General features: G+C 35.2%; 1 protein-coding gene across 1 annotated transcript in view; it reads right to left on the minus strand.

Moving 5' to 3' along the window:
• Positions 1–15,190, minus strand: part of LOC106881546 (polycystin-2-like protein 1) — a 44,607-nt gene that overhangs the window by 258 nt on the left and 29,159 nt on the right. The window contains exons 12-15 of the mRNA XM_089358180.1: positions 14,156–14,273; positions 9,922–10,242; positions 7,303–7,508; positions 1–1,367 (exon numbers count right to left, since the gene is read on the minus strand). The exon at positions 1–1,367 is cut by the window's left edge and continues 258 nt beyond it. Coding sequence (XP_089214306.1) covers positions 1,286–1,367; positions 7,303–7,508; positions 9,922–10,242; positions 14,156–14,273 — 727 coding nt within the window. The 3' untranslated portion in view covers positions 1–1,285. The remainder of the gene's footprint in view (positions 1,368–7,302; positions 7,509–9,921; positions 10,243–14,155; positions 14,274–15,190) is intronic.

Raw genomic sequence — 15,190 nt, forward strand, 5'->3', positions numbered from 1 at the left:
GTTTACCAAATAAATATTAAAATTCAATTAAATAGGAAAATTCTTCCACAACAGATAGTTATATATATAGACACACATACACATATATATTTGTTTGCATGCATACAAACATAGATAGATAGATAGATAGATAGATGCACTGAAAGCACAAATGCGCTCTAGTTTTAACTTTACCAAGATATTTTAATATTTTTGTAGGACTTCCTTGCCTGTATTTAGAAGCATAAATTTCTAAACCTATCATCACTGTTTCTAGACACATTCCACCTGGTCACCATGGACAACTCCATGCAACATATTAGTGGACAACACACCTACACTCAACAGAATTCCCACAAAAACATATAACTAATGAAGGTAGTAATGCCTATAACATAGCACAGTGCTAAAAGACAGTAAACATACACAGTTGTATGAGTGATGACATAAATCTAACAATCTAAACTACAGACTCCAGTGGTAAAGTCTTACACCAATCATGTTGGTTTTAAATGTTATAACGATCTTACAACATTGATTATTCCTTTGCAAAACTATAGTGTTCTGAACAAAATTGCAAGGAACCCATAGGAAAATAGAGAAATGCATTGGCAAGACTGGACTACAGTCATGTTTTCAATACAACATGTCTAAGGTAAAAGACGTTCTTTCAATAGATAAAGACATAATACATACATGTATGTGTGTGTAGTATATGTGCATATACATATTCGTGTAAACTTGCATGTATATATATAAACCCTGAATTGTAGTGGGTGAGTGTAGATGTGAAATTGGTTGAACTGCATTTAGTAGGCATGATAGTTCTTGGAGAAGTTAAATAAAAATAAGGCAATTTTCAGTTGAGACTCATCATCATCATTATCTTAATCATCCGTTTAGATTAAAGAAAACTGAAAATATAACAAAGAGAAATGCAACTAAGCAAAAAGAATTTTGTTTGCTTTTATATATTTTATATGTGTGTGTGTGTGTGTGTGTGTGTGTGTGCCAGAGATCAACATTGTTACATACTTTCATTATTTTTTTCAGTTGATTTAAAACAACCACTTCAGTCTATTAAGATGGTTGCTAAAGACCAAAAAAACAATGACTTTGGTACTTAATATGTGAAATGTGTTGAAATAAGATGTAAAATGGTGGCAGGAGAGAAGAAGGGGAAAAAGAGTGACAAATATATATAGATAGATAGATCAGGACAAAAAAGTTGGAACATAAAAGAACATGGAGTAAACAGGCTGAAAAGAAAATGGTCTTTCTGACTTTTTCAATGACTAAGGCCACTTCACAACTTGTAATTTAGTTTTGGTCCAACGTTGCAATGATCATTCAGTCCATTTCTCCAGTTACAAATGAGATCCTCCAAGCTGCAATAACACAAGACAAAAATATTGAGAATGTTAGTGTTTTTTTTTCTTCTCTCTTCCTACTCAATCCTCTTCATCCTCCCACCTCACAGCTCTTACACTCTGAATCTCTCTCAGTTATTCTATTACCATCTTCTCACAATAAATCTGTTCTTTTCCATCAAGAGGTGCTCTCTTTTGCTTGCAAGCTGCAAAGTGAACCCAACAATGCTGGTGCCACAAAAGGTACCTATATATATATTTACATGTGTGTGTGTGTATGTGTATTGAGAAGGTTGCAAATTTGAATGGAAAGAATGACATTTCATGGGAAAAGTGAAAGCTGTATGGTGATATGGACAATGCAATAGAGAGGGAGAAGAGATAATTTGGTAGTAGAGAAAGTGAAGAGATCAAGGTAAAATGATGAATGGAGAGGGACACTGTTAAGAATGAAAGAAGAATGTCAAGTGAAATGATTGCAAGTAGTGAGAAATATAAGTGAAATATGTGATTCTACTTACATTTAATTACAGCAGCAGAATACTGCAGTTATGCAGGTGACAGAGAGGTCAGTGACAGGGAAAAGTGGGGTTGGAAAAGAAGGTTTGACAAAGACTGTTTTTATAACATCAGTTTTGCTCAGTTACGCAGGTCTTCTTGGGCACCACATACCACCAGTCCCCTTGGTCCTTTGACTTAAGCATATATTTATTGCATGTGTGTGTGTGTGTGTGTGTGTGCATATGTACACACATACACAAACACATCATTATTCAATGTCTGTTTTCCATACTGCATGGGTTGGATAGTTTGACAGGGATTTCACAACTGAATGCTCTTCCTAACACTAAACACTTTAAAGTGGATTGAGTGTTTTTATGTGGTACCAGCATGTATATATAAACATTATAAACATTAATGCATACATATCTATATATATACACATATATGCATATACACACACACATAAATATATGTCCAATCCATGCTAGCAAAGAAAGCAGATGTTAAATGATGATTGATATATATATATACATATATATATAATAGTTCTATATTTAAGAGATGAGGAATTATGTACATTATTTACATTTGACAGATATTTGTCCTCATCTTGTTTGTTGTTAACGCAATGTTTCAGCTGATACACTCTCCAGCCTTCATCAGGTGTCTTGGGGAAATTTCGAACCTGGGTTCTCATTCCTAAGGTATCTTTCGATGTTATTATTATTATCATTATTATTATTCAGGTCACTGCCTCGAATTGAACTCAGAATCTTGGGGTTAGTAGCCTGCGCTTGTAACCACTACACCATGGCATATGGCATAATGGTTAAGAGCACGGGCTACTAACCCCAAGATTCTGAGTTCAATTCCAAGCAGTGACCTGAATAATAATAATAATGATAATAATAACATCGAAAGATACCTTAGGAATGAGAACCCAGGTTCGAGATTTCCCCAAGACACCTGATGAAGGCTGGAGGGTGCATCAGCCGAAACGTTGTGTTAACAACAAACAAGATGAGGACAAGTATCTGTTAAATGTAAATAATGTGTGTGTGTGTGTGTGTATATATATATATATATATATATATATATACCTACATACAGAGAGAAAGAATGAGAGACACACATGTATTTACATTTTGTAATAGGGCTTTGTTTATTTTTCCAGTCTCATGAGTTTCTTGCAGGAAAATAGGTTATTATTAACCACGTTGTGAAGTATGAATGACACTTCCCTTGCTGAATTTGACAAGACTGTGAAAGAAACTCATGGATGGCATTGAGTATCCATAACACTGAAGAATTAATTACGCATGAATATATGAAGGAAAGTAATCACTAAAGGACTGTAGTATCGGTTATTTCCCTTGAGAGTAGCCTAGAATATAATAACAAGCATAACATCTCTATATCTGTAGTCAAAGACCTAATTCTAAAGTAAATAAGTCTTGGAATATCCATGGACCATACAAGGCCTTCATAACCCCATGTAATACAAGACCTTCATAACCCCATGTAATTGAGTCTAAAGTACTGTGTAGTTGGTTATGGAAGTGCAATGCTCACATTATGAGAAACTCTCCACTGGTCACTTTGATAGAAGAGCACCAAAGAAGTACAAGGACTCCCTACAGAAATCCCTTGGCACCTGCCCTATTGACCACTACCAGTGGTTTATTCCTGTTGCCTATCATGAAGCATGGGGTCTCACTGTTGTCCAAGCAACAGCCTCTTTTGAAGGCACCTGTAGAACCATACTTGCAGATAAGAAGTAAAACAAAGACACTATACTCAGCTCTGATCAACTCATCTTCCCATACAGTTTCTATGGTTATGCCTGCCTGCCCCAAATTGGACTCATCAGGTATAAGCATGCCTGAAACACACATGAATTTCGCCCTCCATAAATCTTCTTACATGAAGCCAAGACAAAAAGAAGTCTGTCATAAATCTTCATTGATTCCTGATGGCTGTACCTTCTTGAGGTTAGAAAAGACAAACTTCCATTGTGGTACTCAGGTTATTGGGTTATCAGATATTCATAACAATGAGCTATTGCCTCTTCTGTAGTTTCAGGTGCATGGAAGTTGTAAGATAGAGAGAAGCAGTTGTGGTTCTCTGAACTCTTGCATGCATGTGTACCCTATTGAATTGTCATGGGGTTGAAATTATTATCCCCAGAGATTACCAATGGATGAACATGGTAACTTTAGACATCTTCCTCATATATTCTTTCTCATTTTTTTCTGTCATTTTCTTATATTTGTCAGTTCATTGTCAAATTTAACAGACAAATTACCATCATATATCATTATTATTATCCTCATCATCACTATGCTGGCATGGGTTGGATAGTTTGACAGACAATAGCCAGTCAGAAGACTGCTCTAAGCTCAGCTGTCTGCTTTGGCATGGTTTCTACAGCTGGCTACCCTTCTTAACATCAACCCCTCTACAGAGAGTACTGGTTAATTTTTATATGGTACCAGCAGCAGTGAGGTCACCAACTAACTCACAAGACACGACCCCTCAACTGAGGTGGGAGGCTTTGTATTAGATACACACACACACACACATAGTGTAGGTAAGTAGATAGAAAAATTAAAGGGAAAATTCTATCATATTTTAGTTGCTCAACACCTGGCATAAAACCACCTCCCTCTCTAACCATCCCTCCTCAGTCAAGAGGTCTTTTTCCTTGTCTTGTAAATTATTTGGTGACCTCACTAATGCTGGTGTTATGAAAAATGTACCCAGTACACTCTGTGACGTGGTTGCCAAAATAGACATCAGAGCTTGCCGCAGTGTTGTGGCTTGTTGGATCCTGTCAAACTACCTGACCTGTGCCAGCAGGGACATTAAATGATGATCATCATCATGACGACTATGTATTGGAATAAATCTTAAAATATCTTTCATGAATATTCTGAAGAAAGAGAATGTAATGTATATATTTATGATTTAAGAAGAAGCCTAAAGGAATGAGAATAGCAGATGAGACAACAAACAACAACAGTAGCAGCAACACCAACAATGCAATAAGAGCATTCATTCTGAAAGTACATCTCTTTCAATACACTTGTTTACTCATCAATTTTCTATATGGATATATACTTGTAATAAGAAGCTGCATGATGAATTATCTGTGTGTGTGCACAATACATTTAATTATAAACCAAATAAAAATTGATGTGCTAAAAATCTTGAAGTGATATATTTTTAACAGTAGTATTGATACATCTATTTGTAACATCAAGCATAACTGACAACATGTAACACCAAACACAGCAGATAAGCAACAAATGTTTCACGTGATTTATTAGCAAGTAACAACCATATTTACCATATTATGCTTTAGATGACTGAAATATGAATATGAAAAATATTTTTCTGATTATTTCTTGGTTTAAGAATATTACAGTTTACATTATCTAAGTTTCAGTGAGAAATGTATTAAAGATAAACTCATTGTTTTACCCAAGTTGTTGTAGCATGTGTGGTGCTGAGGATAGTGTCTGTAGGTGTCACAAGTTTGTTATATTTGCAACAATAACCCATAAATGCATAAAACAGTGGTTAAATGAAAATACAGATCTAAAATATTAAAAAAGAATATTAAGAAGGAACACCGCAGGTTATGTGTATTTTATATATATATGTACATGTGTATATGTGTGTGTGTGTGATGCATATAGTAACAATACAAAGAGGAGGGCTTTAAATTCTATCACTGGAGCTGCAGAGAAGGCCACAAGATGGCTTTTGGATAACGAGGGCAGATCACTGGTTTGCTACTATTGGGATGCAAGCTAAGACTTGATCAACTCTGGCTGGGTCAACTGGGCAAAGAAGAGGAGTCTGATGTCAAAAGACCAAAACCTGATACCCTAGAAATACCATTGATAATTCATCCCAGAGTATCTGCTAGGTATATCTTAAAACTAAAACAATGCTGACATTATATTTTGATATCAATAATAGATTAGTGTGAGGGTGGTCAGCTGGCAGATCAGTACTACGCTGGACAAAATGTTAAGCAGCATTTCTTCTGAATTTATGTTCTGAGTTCAAATGCTTCTGCAGACAACTTTGCCTTTCATCCTTTTGGGATTGATGAAATAAGTACCAGTTGAGCATTAGGGTCGATGTATTCAACTTGTCCCTTCCTCAAAATTGTTGTCTTTGAGCCAAAATCTGAAACCAATATTAGATTAGCGTTTATTATCATCATCACCATCATCTTCATTTAATGTCTGCTTTCCATACTGGCATGGGTTGGTCAGTTTGACTAAAAACTGGTAAGCCAGGGAGCTGCACCAGGTTCCAATCTGATTTGGCAAGGTTTCTACGGCTGTCACTGCCTCCATGAGGCCCAATGCTCAAACAGTGCTTTTTATGTGCCACCGGCACTGGCATCCGCCATGACAACAATCTCACTTGACTTAATGGGTGAACTGATATATGTGTCTTCGCATTATATATATATATGTGTGTGTGAGTTCATATTATATATGTGTATGTGTGTGCTAACATCATAAGAATTTATAAACTTTCAAAAGAACATGAAATAATTCTGTTTTGAAACTGGATCTCAAAGTGCACATAAAGCTATAAATAATAGTCAAGGCAGTCTCCAACTTTTCCATTCAAAAAGATTTTTCAGCACAAAATTTACATGATATTATTCATAGGTTATGTGGGCTTTGAGATCCTGTTGCAATATATATATATATATATATATGCAGAGAGAGAGAGAAAGAGAATGGATATTGCTTAAACTGGATAAACACTTAGACAATATCTAAGTAAATCATTGTTAAAGAAAATAAAATGCTTTGCATTTTAAATTATAAATTAAAAAATAATTTTATTTGTCTTTTTTTTTAATCTACAAAACATCTATTTCATGATATACTTTTCTTTTTCCAAATACATTAAGAAACTGATACACTTTAATCATGCTAACTAGTTCTAAGGATGGTTTTAAAAATGAATACAACACATAAGACATAGAAGGTAAATTACAAGAAGCCCCATTCCTAACTAGAAAATTAGAAGGTAATCAACTTTTGTGAAAAGTACATCTGTCTAAAAAAATTGTTTAAATAAGATATATTTTCTTTCAAAGTAAAAAATAATTACTAGCTTATCTTAACTGTTTTTTATTTGCAAATAAAGAGTGTGGGAAAGCTCATATTCATTATACTTCCTATTATACTAATTGCCTGTATTTAGATTTGTTAATATTTGTTTAAAGTCATCATAGCAGGTACTAAACATTGGTGAGAAGGAGGTTAGAGTGGGATGCATTCTTGTAGGAAGGGATTTGTTAGTGTTTAGTAAAAAGTATGAAAAACAGCAGAAAGATGAAAGATAAATGGATCAAGTGGGTATAGGTAAGGGTAGCATTAAATTTGAAGTAACAGAGATAGGTTAAATTTACTCAATATGTCTTACATTTTGTCCAGAGCCTGGCCTGGAACTAGAGCGAGGCCGTAGGCCACAGGTACCAGCACCACTACTGCTTCCTGGAGAGTCACCTCGTCCATTTGCTTGGCCAATGGATGCCTCAGAGTCCCATCGTTCCAGTTCTTCTCGCACAAGTTTCTCCATTTGATCTCGTTTCATTTCATCAGTATTACTTGTAGACTGCGGAATAGGAAGAAAGCAAACATAAGATGAAATACCCTTAAATTTATTTACTTCAATGCTATAAAAATTCCTAAATAGTGTGAATGCAAGTTTATACTTTAACCCTTTTGTTACCATATTTGTGTTGAAATACATGGTCTTTATTTTAATTAATTTTGAAAATAATGACGAATTTAGTAAAATAACTGTCATTATTTATCTGGTTTTTGAAACATAAATTAGTATGAAGTTTTGATGAAAGGTTTTAATTTAGATCACATTAAAAAAAGAAATTTGCACCATAGAAGCAGGGCCAATCTCAGGTGGGTTGGTATCAAAACAGTTAATATTTACATACATTAGAGAGTAACTGATATATAGAGAGAGGAGAGAGAGAGCTAGCTAGTTAGACAAATAAGATAGATATAGATAGATAAGATATAGACAGATAGATATAGAGACAGAGAGGGATAGAGATATATAGATAGAGATGGACAGAAAGATATAGATAGAGAGATATAGACATCACTGACGCTAGAAAACTGGAAGTAAATATTTTTTTAAACTTTCAAAGATGTGAATCTAATATAAAATATATATATATATATATATATATATATATATATATATATATTCATGACCAATGAATCTAAGGGAGACAAGCAATTTCTGAAAGTTACTTCACAAAGAGTTACCTCCCTTCTCCACATAACCCAGAAATGGGTGTTTTCTGCCCCCAGGGAGCCCATTACTCATTATGTGAAAAATTTTAAGAATCTAAAACCGTCCCCGGAACATAAGTAATGTATGTTCCCAGTTTGGAGAAAATCAGTTGAAAAATACGGCCATTATAATCTTAAAAGATTGCACACACACACACAGAATGGGATTTATATTATGGATTAGGCATATTTGAACATTGTAAATTTGTATATTCACTAAAATTTCATCCACTTGACAGCCAGGTATAAAGTATAAGGCAGATTACTATCAAGCGCCATAATATATACTCATATATGATTAAAGCAGTAATAATTGTAAGAAGTATGTTAAGGGCTGATGTGATCTTCATACAATGTTTGTTATATTATTAAGAAGGACCTTATAATCAATGATAATATAATCAGATCAAAATAATCTTTATAATATAAAAAAAAGCAAAGGCAGTTTCTTTTCTGTTTTACTCTAGTAGTTTAATTTGTTTTTGTACTTTTGGAAGATTCTGGATGTGAAATTTTGTGTTAGATCAGATTTTGTTGTATCATGGGAGGTTCTGTTTCATTTCTTTTGTTATTACTAGTCAATTAGTTAACCATTTAACCCGTTAACTATTCAATTGTTTGATTCGTTGTTTGGTCAATCAATCAACAAGCTAGGTTTGTCAGAGTTCTTTTGTCACCATTCATGACTAAGTTCTTTAATCTAAATTTCCTATATTGGACTGTTTCTCCTCTACCACAATCTTCACTTATTAAATAACACTAAGAAATTATTTTGTATGTTAACAGAGACAACATTTGTAGAAGGATGAGATATAAGATTGCTTTGAATTTGGTCTAATACAATATTTATGTTGTCAATGCAATAGGCTTTTAAAAATACTTGGTAAGATTTGAATTTAAAAACTAAAATATAGATAAATCTTGAGGGATATAATATAATATAATATAATGAGCTTAGTATATACAGTGCTTTAGTACACTACAACTCATCAAAAAGGTTAAAAAAAAAGAGTCAGAAAGTAGCTATGAGTCAAGTAAAGATATAACATTGAAAGCTAGATGTACATACACAGCACACAGAATAAAACACAAAAAGACAAAAAAAGTGAACATTAAGAGCTGTAAAATGGAAAGTGTGCATAGAGACATCAAGAGTAGTTGTTGTTGAAATTTGGGAAGCATGTAATTTTTGAAGAATGCAGTGTCCTGATAGCTAACAATTGATAGAAGTAGTTTATTTTATGTTTCAATAATTCTGAGCATTAAAAAATTATTTCTGGAAGTCATGGGTGCCATATGGTTTTTGATTTTATAAACCTGCCCACAAGTGGTAGAGGTATTGGATTCAAAAAGGTAGCCAAAGTTATTTTTAGAAATTTTGTGAACTTCTGCCAAGTCAGGTGCTAGACATCAAAACTTTAGCTCAATGTCCTAATTCTGATACCTCTATCTCTAGTTTGAATTTCTAATTATCTTTCTTAGCCTCAAGGTTAACATTTTGTAATGGAAGGTGGTATACTTGAATCAACTTCAGGACACTACAAGTACTAATTGATCACTACAGAGGGATAATAGTTCAGGATTTTCAGCAAGACTGGAACTGATTTTTAATGGAAATATTAGTGTATTTATATAGCACACATCTAGTTGAGCTGCTTGTCAGACTCATTTCTGTTTATGATAGAGTTTAAATAAAAGAAACGACTTACTTCTGTAATACTGTCAAGCATTTTTGCCATGGTTTCTCGGCGCTTTATCTTTGCTTTTTCCATTGCTTCAAGTTTCACAAGGACGGCGTCAATTTTAGAGACAATGCTTCCAATGGAATGTTCCATGCGATCCACACGTCGAGAAAGTACTGTAAATTCTTCGTATGAGACACCATTAGTTATGCGTCCAGATCGTGAGACCTTTGAGCCATTGTCCTCATCATCACTGTCCTCTCCGCTGTCCTCCTGATAACTCATGCGACTACTACAGCGATTGTTAGCCTTTTCTTCTAATTCATCATATTCTTTATTTAGTGCATCCTGTTGTAGAGTGAATATCATGAATTATCATTATAGAATCATCAAACACAGCTAAATGAACATATCACAGAGCTTGATGATAATTGGTTAAACAAAATCAAAATATAGTATAAATAACAAAATGTCAAGTTAATATGAAGTTAATATTCTGAAAATTATCATCTTTTTAAATTAACTACATAAACACCAGCTACATACTAAGTAGTTTCTTAGGTCATCTGTTTATGAATTGTACTGTCCTAAGTGACAGTGCTTAACAGTTTTTTCTCCACCCATAGATAGGACATCAGTCTATCAAGAAACACACTTCTCAGTAAGAACCAACACCTAGTAATCACAGATGTGGTAAATTAAAATGAAATACAAGCAATCAGATATGAATTTATAACACTTTGGGTCAGTTAATTCAAATTTTATCTGCTTGGTCATTTCCGTACAAGATAGGTGCAGTTGTGGCTGTGTGGTTAAGAAGTTTGCATCTCAACTGCATGGTTTCAGGCTCAGTCCCAAGTGTTTTATACTCTAGCCCCATGCCAACCAAAGGCTTGCAAATAGATTTGGTAGAGGAAAAACCATCATATATATATATATATATATATATATATATATATATATATACACACACACATATACATATATGTATTTATATATAAGCATTATTTACTAATATGTACTTTCGTAAGCTAATTATTTAAACTGACTCTTCAATATATAATTTCCTAATCTCTCTCTCTCTCAGCCTTAGTTGTCTCCTTAATTCTTCATGTAATTTCCAACTGAAATCTCTCTAATACCCTTAGTTCTCCTTTCCACCCATGTTCCCAAGTTGGCTACATATTTTTTCATACTATCTCTTAAATAACCCTTGCTTCGTTTTTTTTCCCTCCATGTTTCATGTTGGCTGAATGTTTTTTATACTATCTCTTAACCCTTCCTTTCCCAATGGCTTCTTATGCTATTCTCTGCTACTCTCTCGGCTATTCTCTACTGCCCAGGGCAAAAATGCCCATTCATAATGTCCACTTCCGGTTGTAGCATATATATTAAAATACCTTTCTTATATGTTTCCCCTCTCAGATTTTCATGCAACTCATTCCAGTGTTGGTATCTATTGGCCCCCAGTTATGCACTGCTAAGCTACGATATTCTCTCATTTTTTTAATCTTTTCACTCATTCATTCATTATTAATATGCATTATTTACTAATATGTACTTTCGTAAGCAAATTATTTAAACTGACCCTTCAATATATAACTTCCTAATCTCTCTCTCAGCCTTAGTTTTCTCCTTAATACTTCATGTAATTTCCAAATGATATCTCACTAATACCCTTACTTCTCCTTTCTTCCCGTGTTCCCAAGTTGTTGGCTACATATTTTTCGTACTATCTTTTACATTAACCCTTGCTTGTTCGCGGTGTGCCTGTCCATTCCCGCCACCACCACCAATACCGGATATCTCTTTCTCACCAGAATCCCCCTCCCTCACTGGTGGTATCCTCTATCATACCTACAATTTCGCCTCCCTTCTCTCCCTCTCTCTCTCCCCCAGGACAAACACTTAATCTAACACTGGCATATTGATATTCATATTTACTTTTATCTATTTATTTATACTTATATGTGCAGTACCAGTAATGTTTAAATTTATGAGGTTCATAACACTTATACTTACAACGCCCCTAACACTTACTCCTACTCCCAGTAGGGGCAACAATCTTAACATGCTTGAATGTTCCCACATTCCTTTCCCAGTTTTTAGAGTTGGCACTGTCAATGTAGGCACATTGAAAGGTAGGTCTAGTGAGACTGTAGAGATGCTTGAACGGAGACGTGTTGATGAATGCTGCATACAAGCAGTAAGGTGGAGAGGAGTTTCAGCCAGGGTCTGCATAGGTAAGGCACACAGGTATAAAATCTTCTGGGAAAGTAACAGTGATGGAGTAGTGGGTGTAGGTATACTCCTTGCAGAGGTCATAGAGGTAGTCAGGGTATGCGATAGAGTGTTTAAGTTCAGGCTGATCCTGCAGAATAATATAGCTACAATTATTTCTGCCTACACTCCACAAGCAGACCTACCAAATGATCAGAAGGACCACTTTTATGATATCCTTCTACAGGTTATCTCAAAGACAAGTGGCAATGACCTCATCTTTGTGGCTGGAGATTTTAATGGGCATGTTGGACAGCAATCTGGTATCTTCCATGATGTCAATGGGGGCCATGGAATTGGTTCCTGAAACGAAGAAGGAACTAGCCTACTGGAGTTCCCTGATGCATGCAACCTATTAATCTGCAACACCAACTTCAGAAAGCCAGACAGCCACCTGATAACCTATCAATCAGGCGACACGCCGTGCTTGAAGAGACCTACTGAGTCAAATGAAATCAAAAAATCAAATCAAAATCACAATCAGAATCTCAATCAACTCGAAATCAAAATGGAAATTGTAGTTGTGGCTGATGCCAGTGCCGCCTGACTGGCTCCCATGCTGGTGACATGCAATAAGCACCATTCATGCATGGGTCATTGCCAGTTCCACCCCGACTGGCTCCTGTACCAGTAGCACATAAAGAGCACCATCTGAACATGGCCGATGCCAGAGCCACCTGACTGGCACCCGTGCCGGTGGCACGTAAAAAACACCCATTACACTCTTGGACTGCTTGGCATTTGCCAGATCAGATTGGAGCCTGGTGAGGTCTCCTGGCTTGCCAGTCCCCAGTCAAACCGTCCAACCAATGCCAGTATGGAAAACAGATGTTAAACAATGATGATGATAATATACATACGAGATGGTATCAAAAAGTTCCTGGGCTAGTTATGCTTAATGAAAAATAACTTATTTACCTAAGTTTTAACACCATCTTCTTTGAAATAGTCACCTTGCACAACAATACGCCAGTCCCAACATTCCTACCACTTTTGGAATCCAATCAAGAAGTCATTTTCTGTAAAGTCAAGGAACTTCTGTGATTTGCTTTTGATCTCAACAATGATGTTAAAACAGAGACCTTTGAGCTGCATTTTCAGCTTGGGGAAGAGATGGAAGTCCACAGGTGCTAAATCTGGCAAATAGGGTAGGTGCAGAAGCAATAACATGTTTTTGGTGAGAAACTCATGAGTGAGGAGAGCTCACTGCCTCATGAAGGTTATTGCTAGCTCTCACTGTTCATGCAACCATGTGCTGCCATCTGTTGGTGTACTATTAAACTAGTCCAGGAACTTTTTGATATCACCTCGTATGTATGTATGTATGTACGTACATATAGATATGTATGTATATATATGAGTGTGAGTGTATGTTTGTGTTTCCTTGGCTACTCATCACATGATAATTGTAAATGAGTGACAAGCAGTACATCTTTATATTATTATTGTTATGGTTATATTATTATCTTCATATTATTATAGTTAGAAAGAGCGTTTCCACCTTCATGGTTCTAATGAATAAACAAATGTGTGTTATGATGTCTTAGTCATAGAAAAATAATGATTAATAATTGTCACATATTTTAAGTGTCTTCACATAATTATGTCTGGATTAAAAGAAGTACCAGGTCATCAGTTACTGGAAAAATCAACGCCCAAAGGGCTGCACAAGTGGACTGAACCTATTCTTAACCACACATCCATGCCTGCACCTTGTAATTTTATTTTTAATCATTATATTATTTACTATCATGTAAGAGAATGAATAAAAATAAGTAAAGAGAAAGTTGTTTGCTTTGAATTTTACAATCAGAAGTCCAAAGGTCACATTAATTTCCTTGTTAAAATGGACATCTCTGTGTTTTTTCCTTTTTTTTTTTTTGTTTCTATTTTACCTACATTTTTCTTTTCCAAACCTAGCTTATTTTACAATTCCAGAAATATTCCAGAATCATGTAAATGTGATATTTAGTAGTCTTACTGTTTGTGCTTTCAAATCAGCGTTCATTTTCTTCTGTTCATCTTCATCAAGAACTCTGTCACCATTAAGATCATATTTAGCAAACATTAATTCAATTTCTTCATCAGCATAACCACGCCTATTAAGAACCAATGAAAATTAATTTTGACATCAGCCTTTAATTACCTTGTTGTCAATTAAAAAATTATAAAAATGCTTTATTGTATTTTATTAAGTTTTGAATTCAAATCCTGCTGAGGTTAACTTTGCTTTTTATTCTTCAATAAATTAAGCATTATGCATAACTGAACCCTTTGTACAATTTTCTTCCTCCTCAGTATCCCCACCTCCACCCCTAAACTACTGCTCTTCCTTGATTCCACTGCTTACTACCCAGACCTCCTTCATCCATTAATACTGTTCTCTCCATTTGCACTCTACAAAGATCGTCACTGACTTACCAAATTATCTCAACTCATCCACCAATGTATGTCACTACTCCACACTCTCTGTCATCTCCTACTCCCCTACATCGTTGGTGGACACTTATCTCCTCTTACCTCACCTATTCCCATCTCCCCTCTACCATACAGTCTTGCAACCTCTACCCTACTTATTTCTACCCACCTCATACCTTGAAGGTCCACCCTGATACCTCATCACAATTATTTTTTATCATTTTCCAGCCCCAACTGATCACTTCCACCTTTTCTTCTAAAATGTGAGTAGCCATGCAGCTTCTCTACAAGAAACCTGTTCTGTGCTGGTCCCTTCTCTCATACTTTCATGTTCCATCCCCAGCATAACGCTGCCCACATAGGGTTTGTAGTCTTGCAAACAGCACGATCACTTCAGTAGTACTGGTGGCACGTAAAAAGCACCCAGTACTCACTATCAAGTAGTTGGCATTAGGAAAGGTTGTGAAACCATACCAACACAGACCCTGAAGCATAATGCAGACATTGGATCCATCAGATCTTGTTAAACCTTCCAACCCATGTCAACATGGAAAATGTGAACATTAAATGATGATGATATCATAAGTACTGAGGTTGA

This window comes from Octopus bimaculoides, chromosome 9 (assembly GCF_046866305.1).
Source record: "Octopus bimaculoides isolate indiv1 chromosome 9, ASM4686630v1, whole genome shotgun sequence".
Lineage (NCBI taxonomy): Eukaryota > Metazoa > Mollusca > Cephalopoda > Octopoda > Octopodidae > Octopus > Octopus bimaculoides.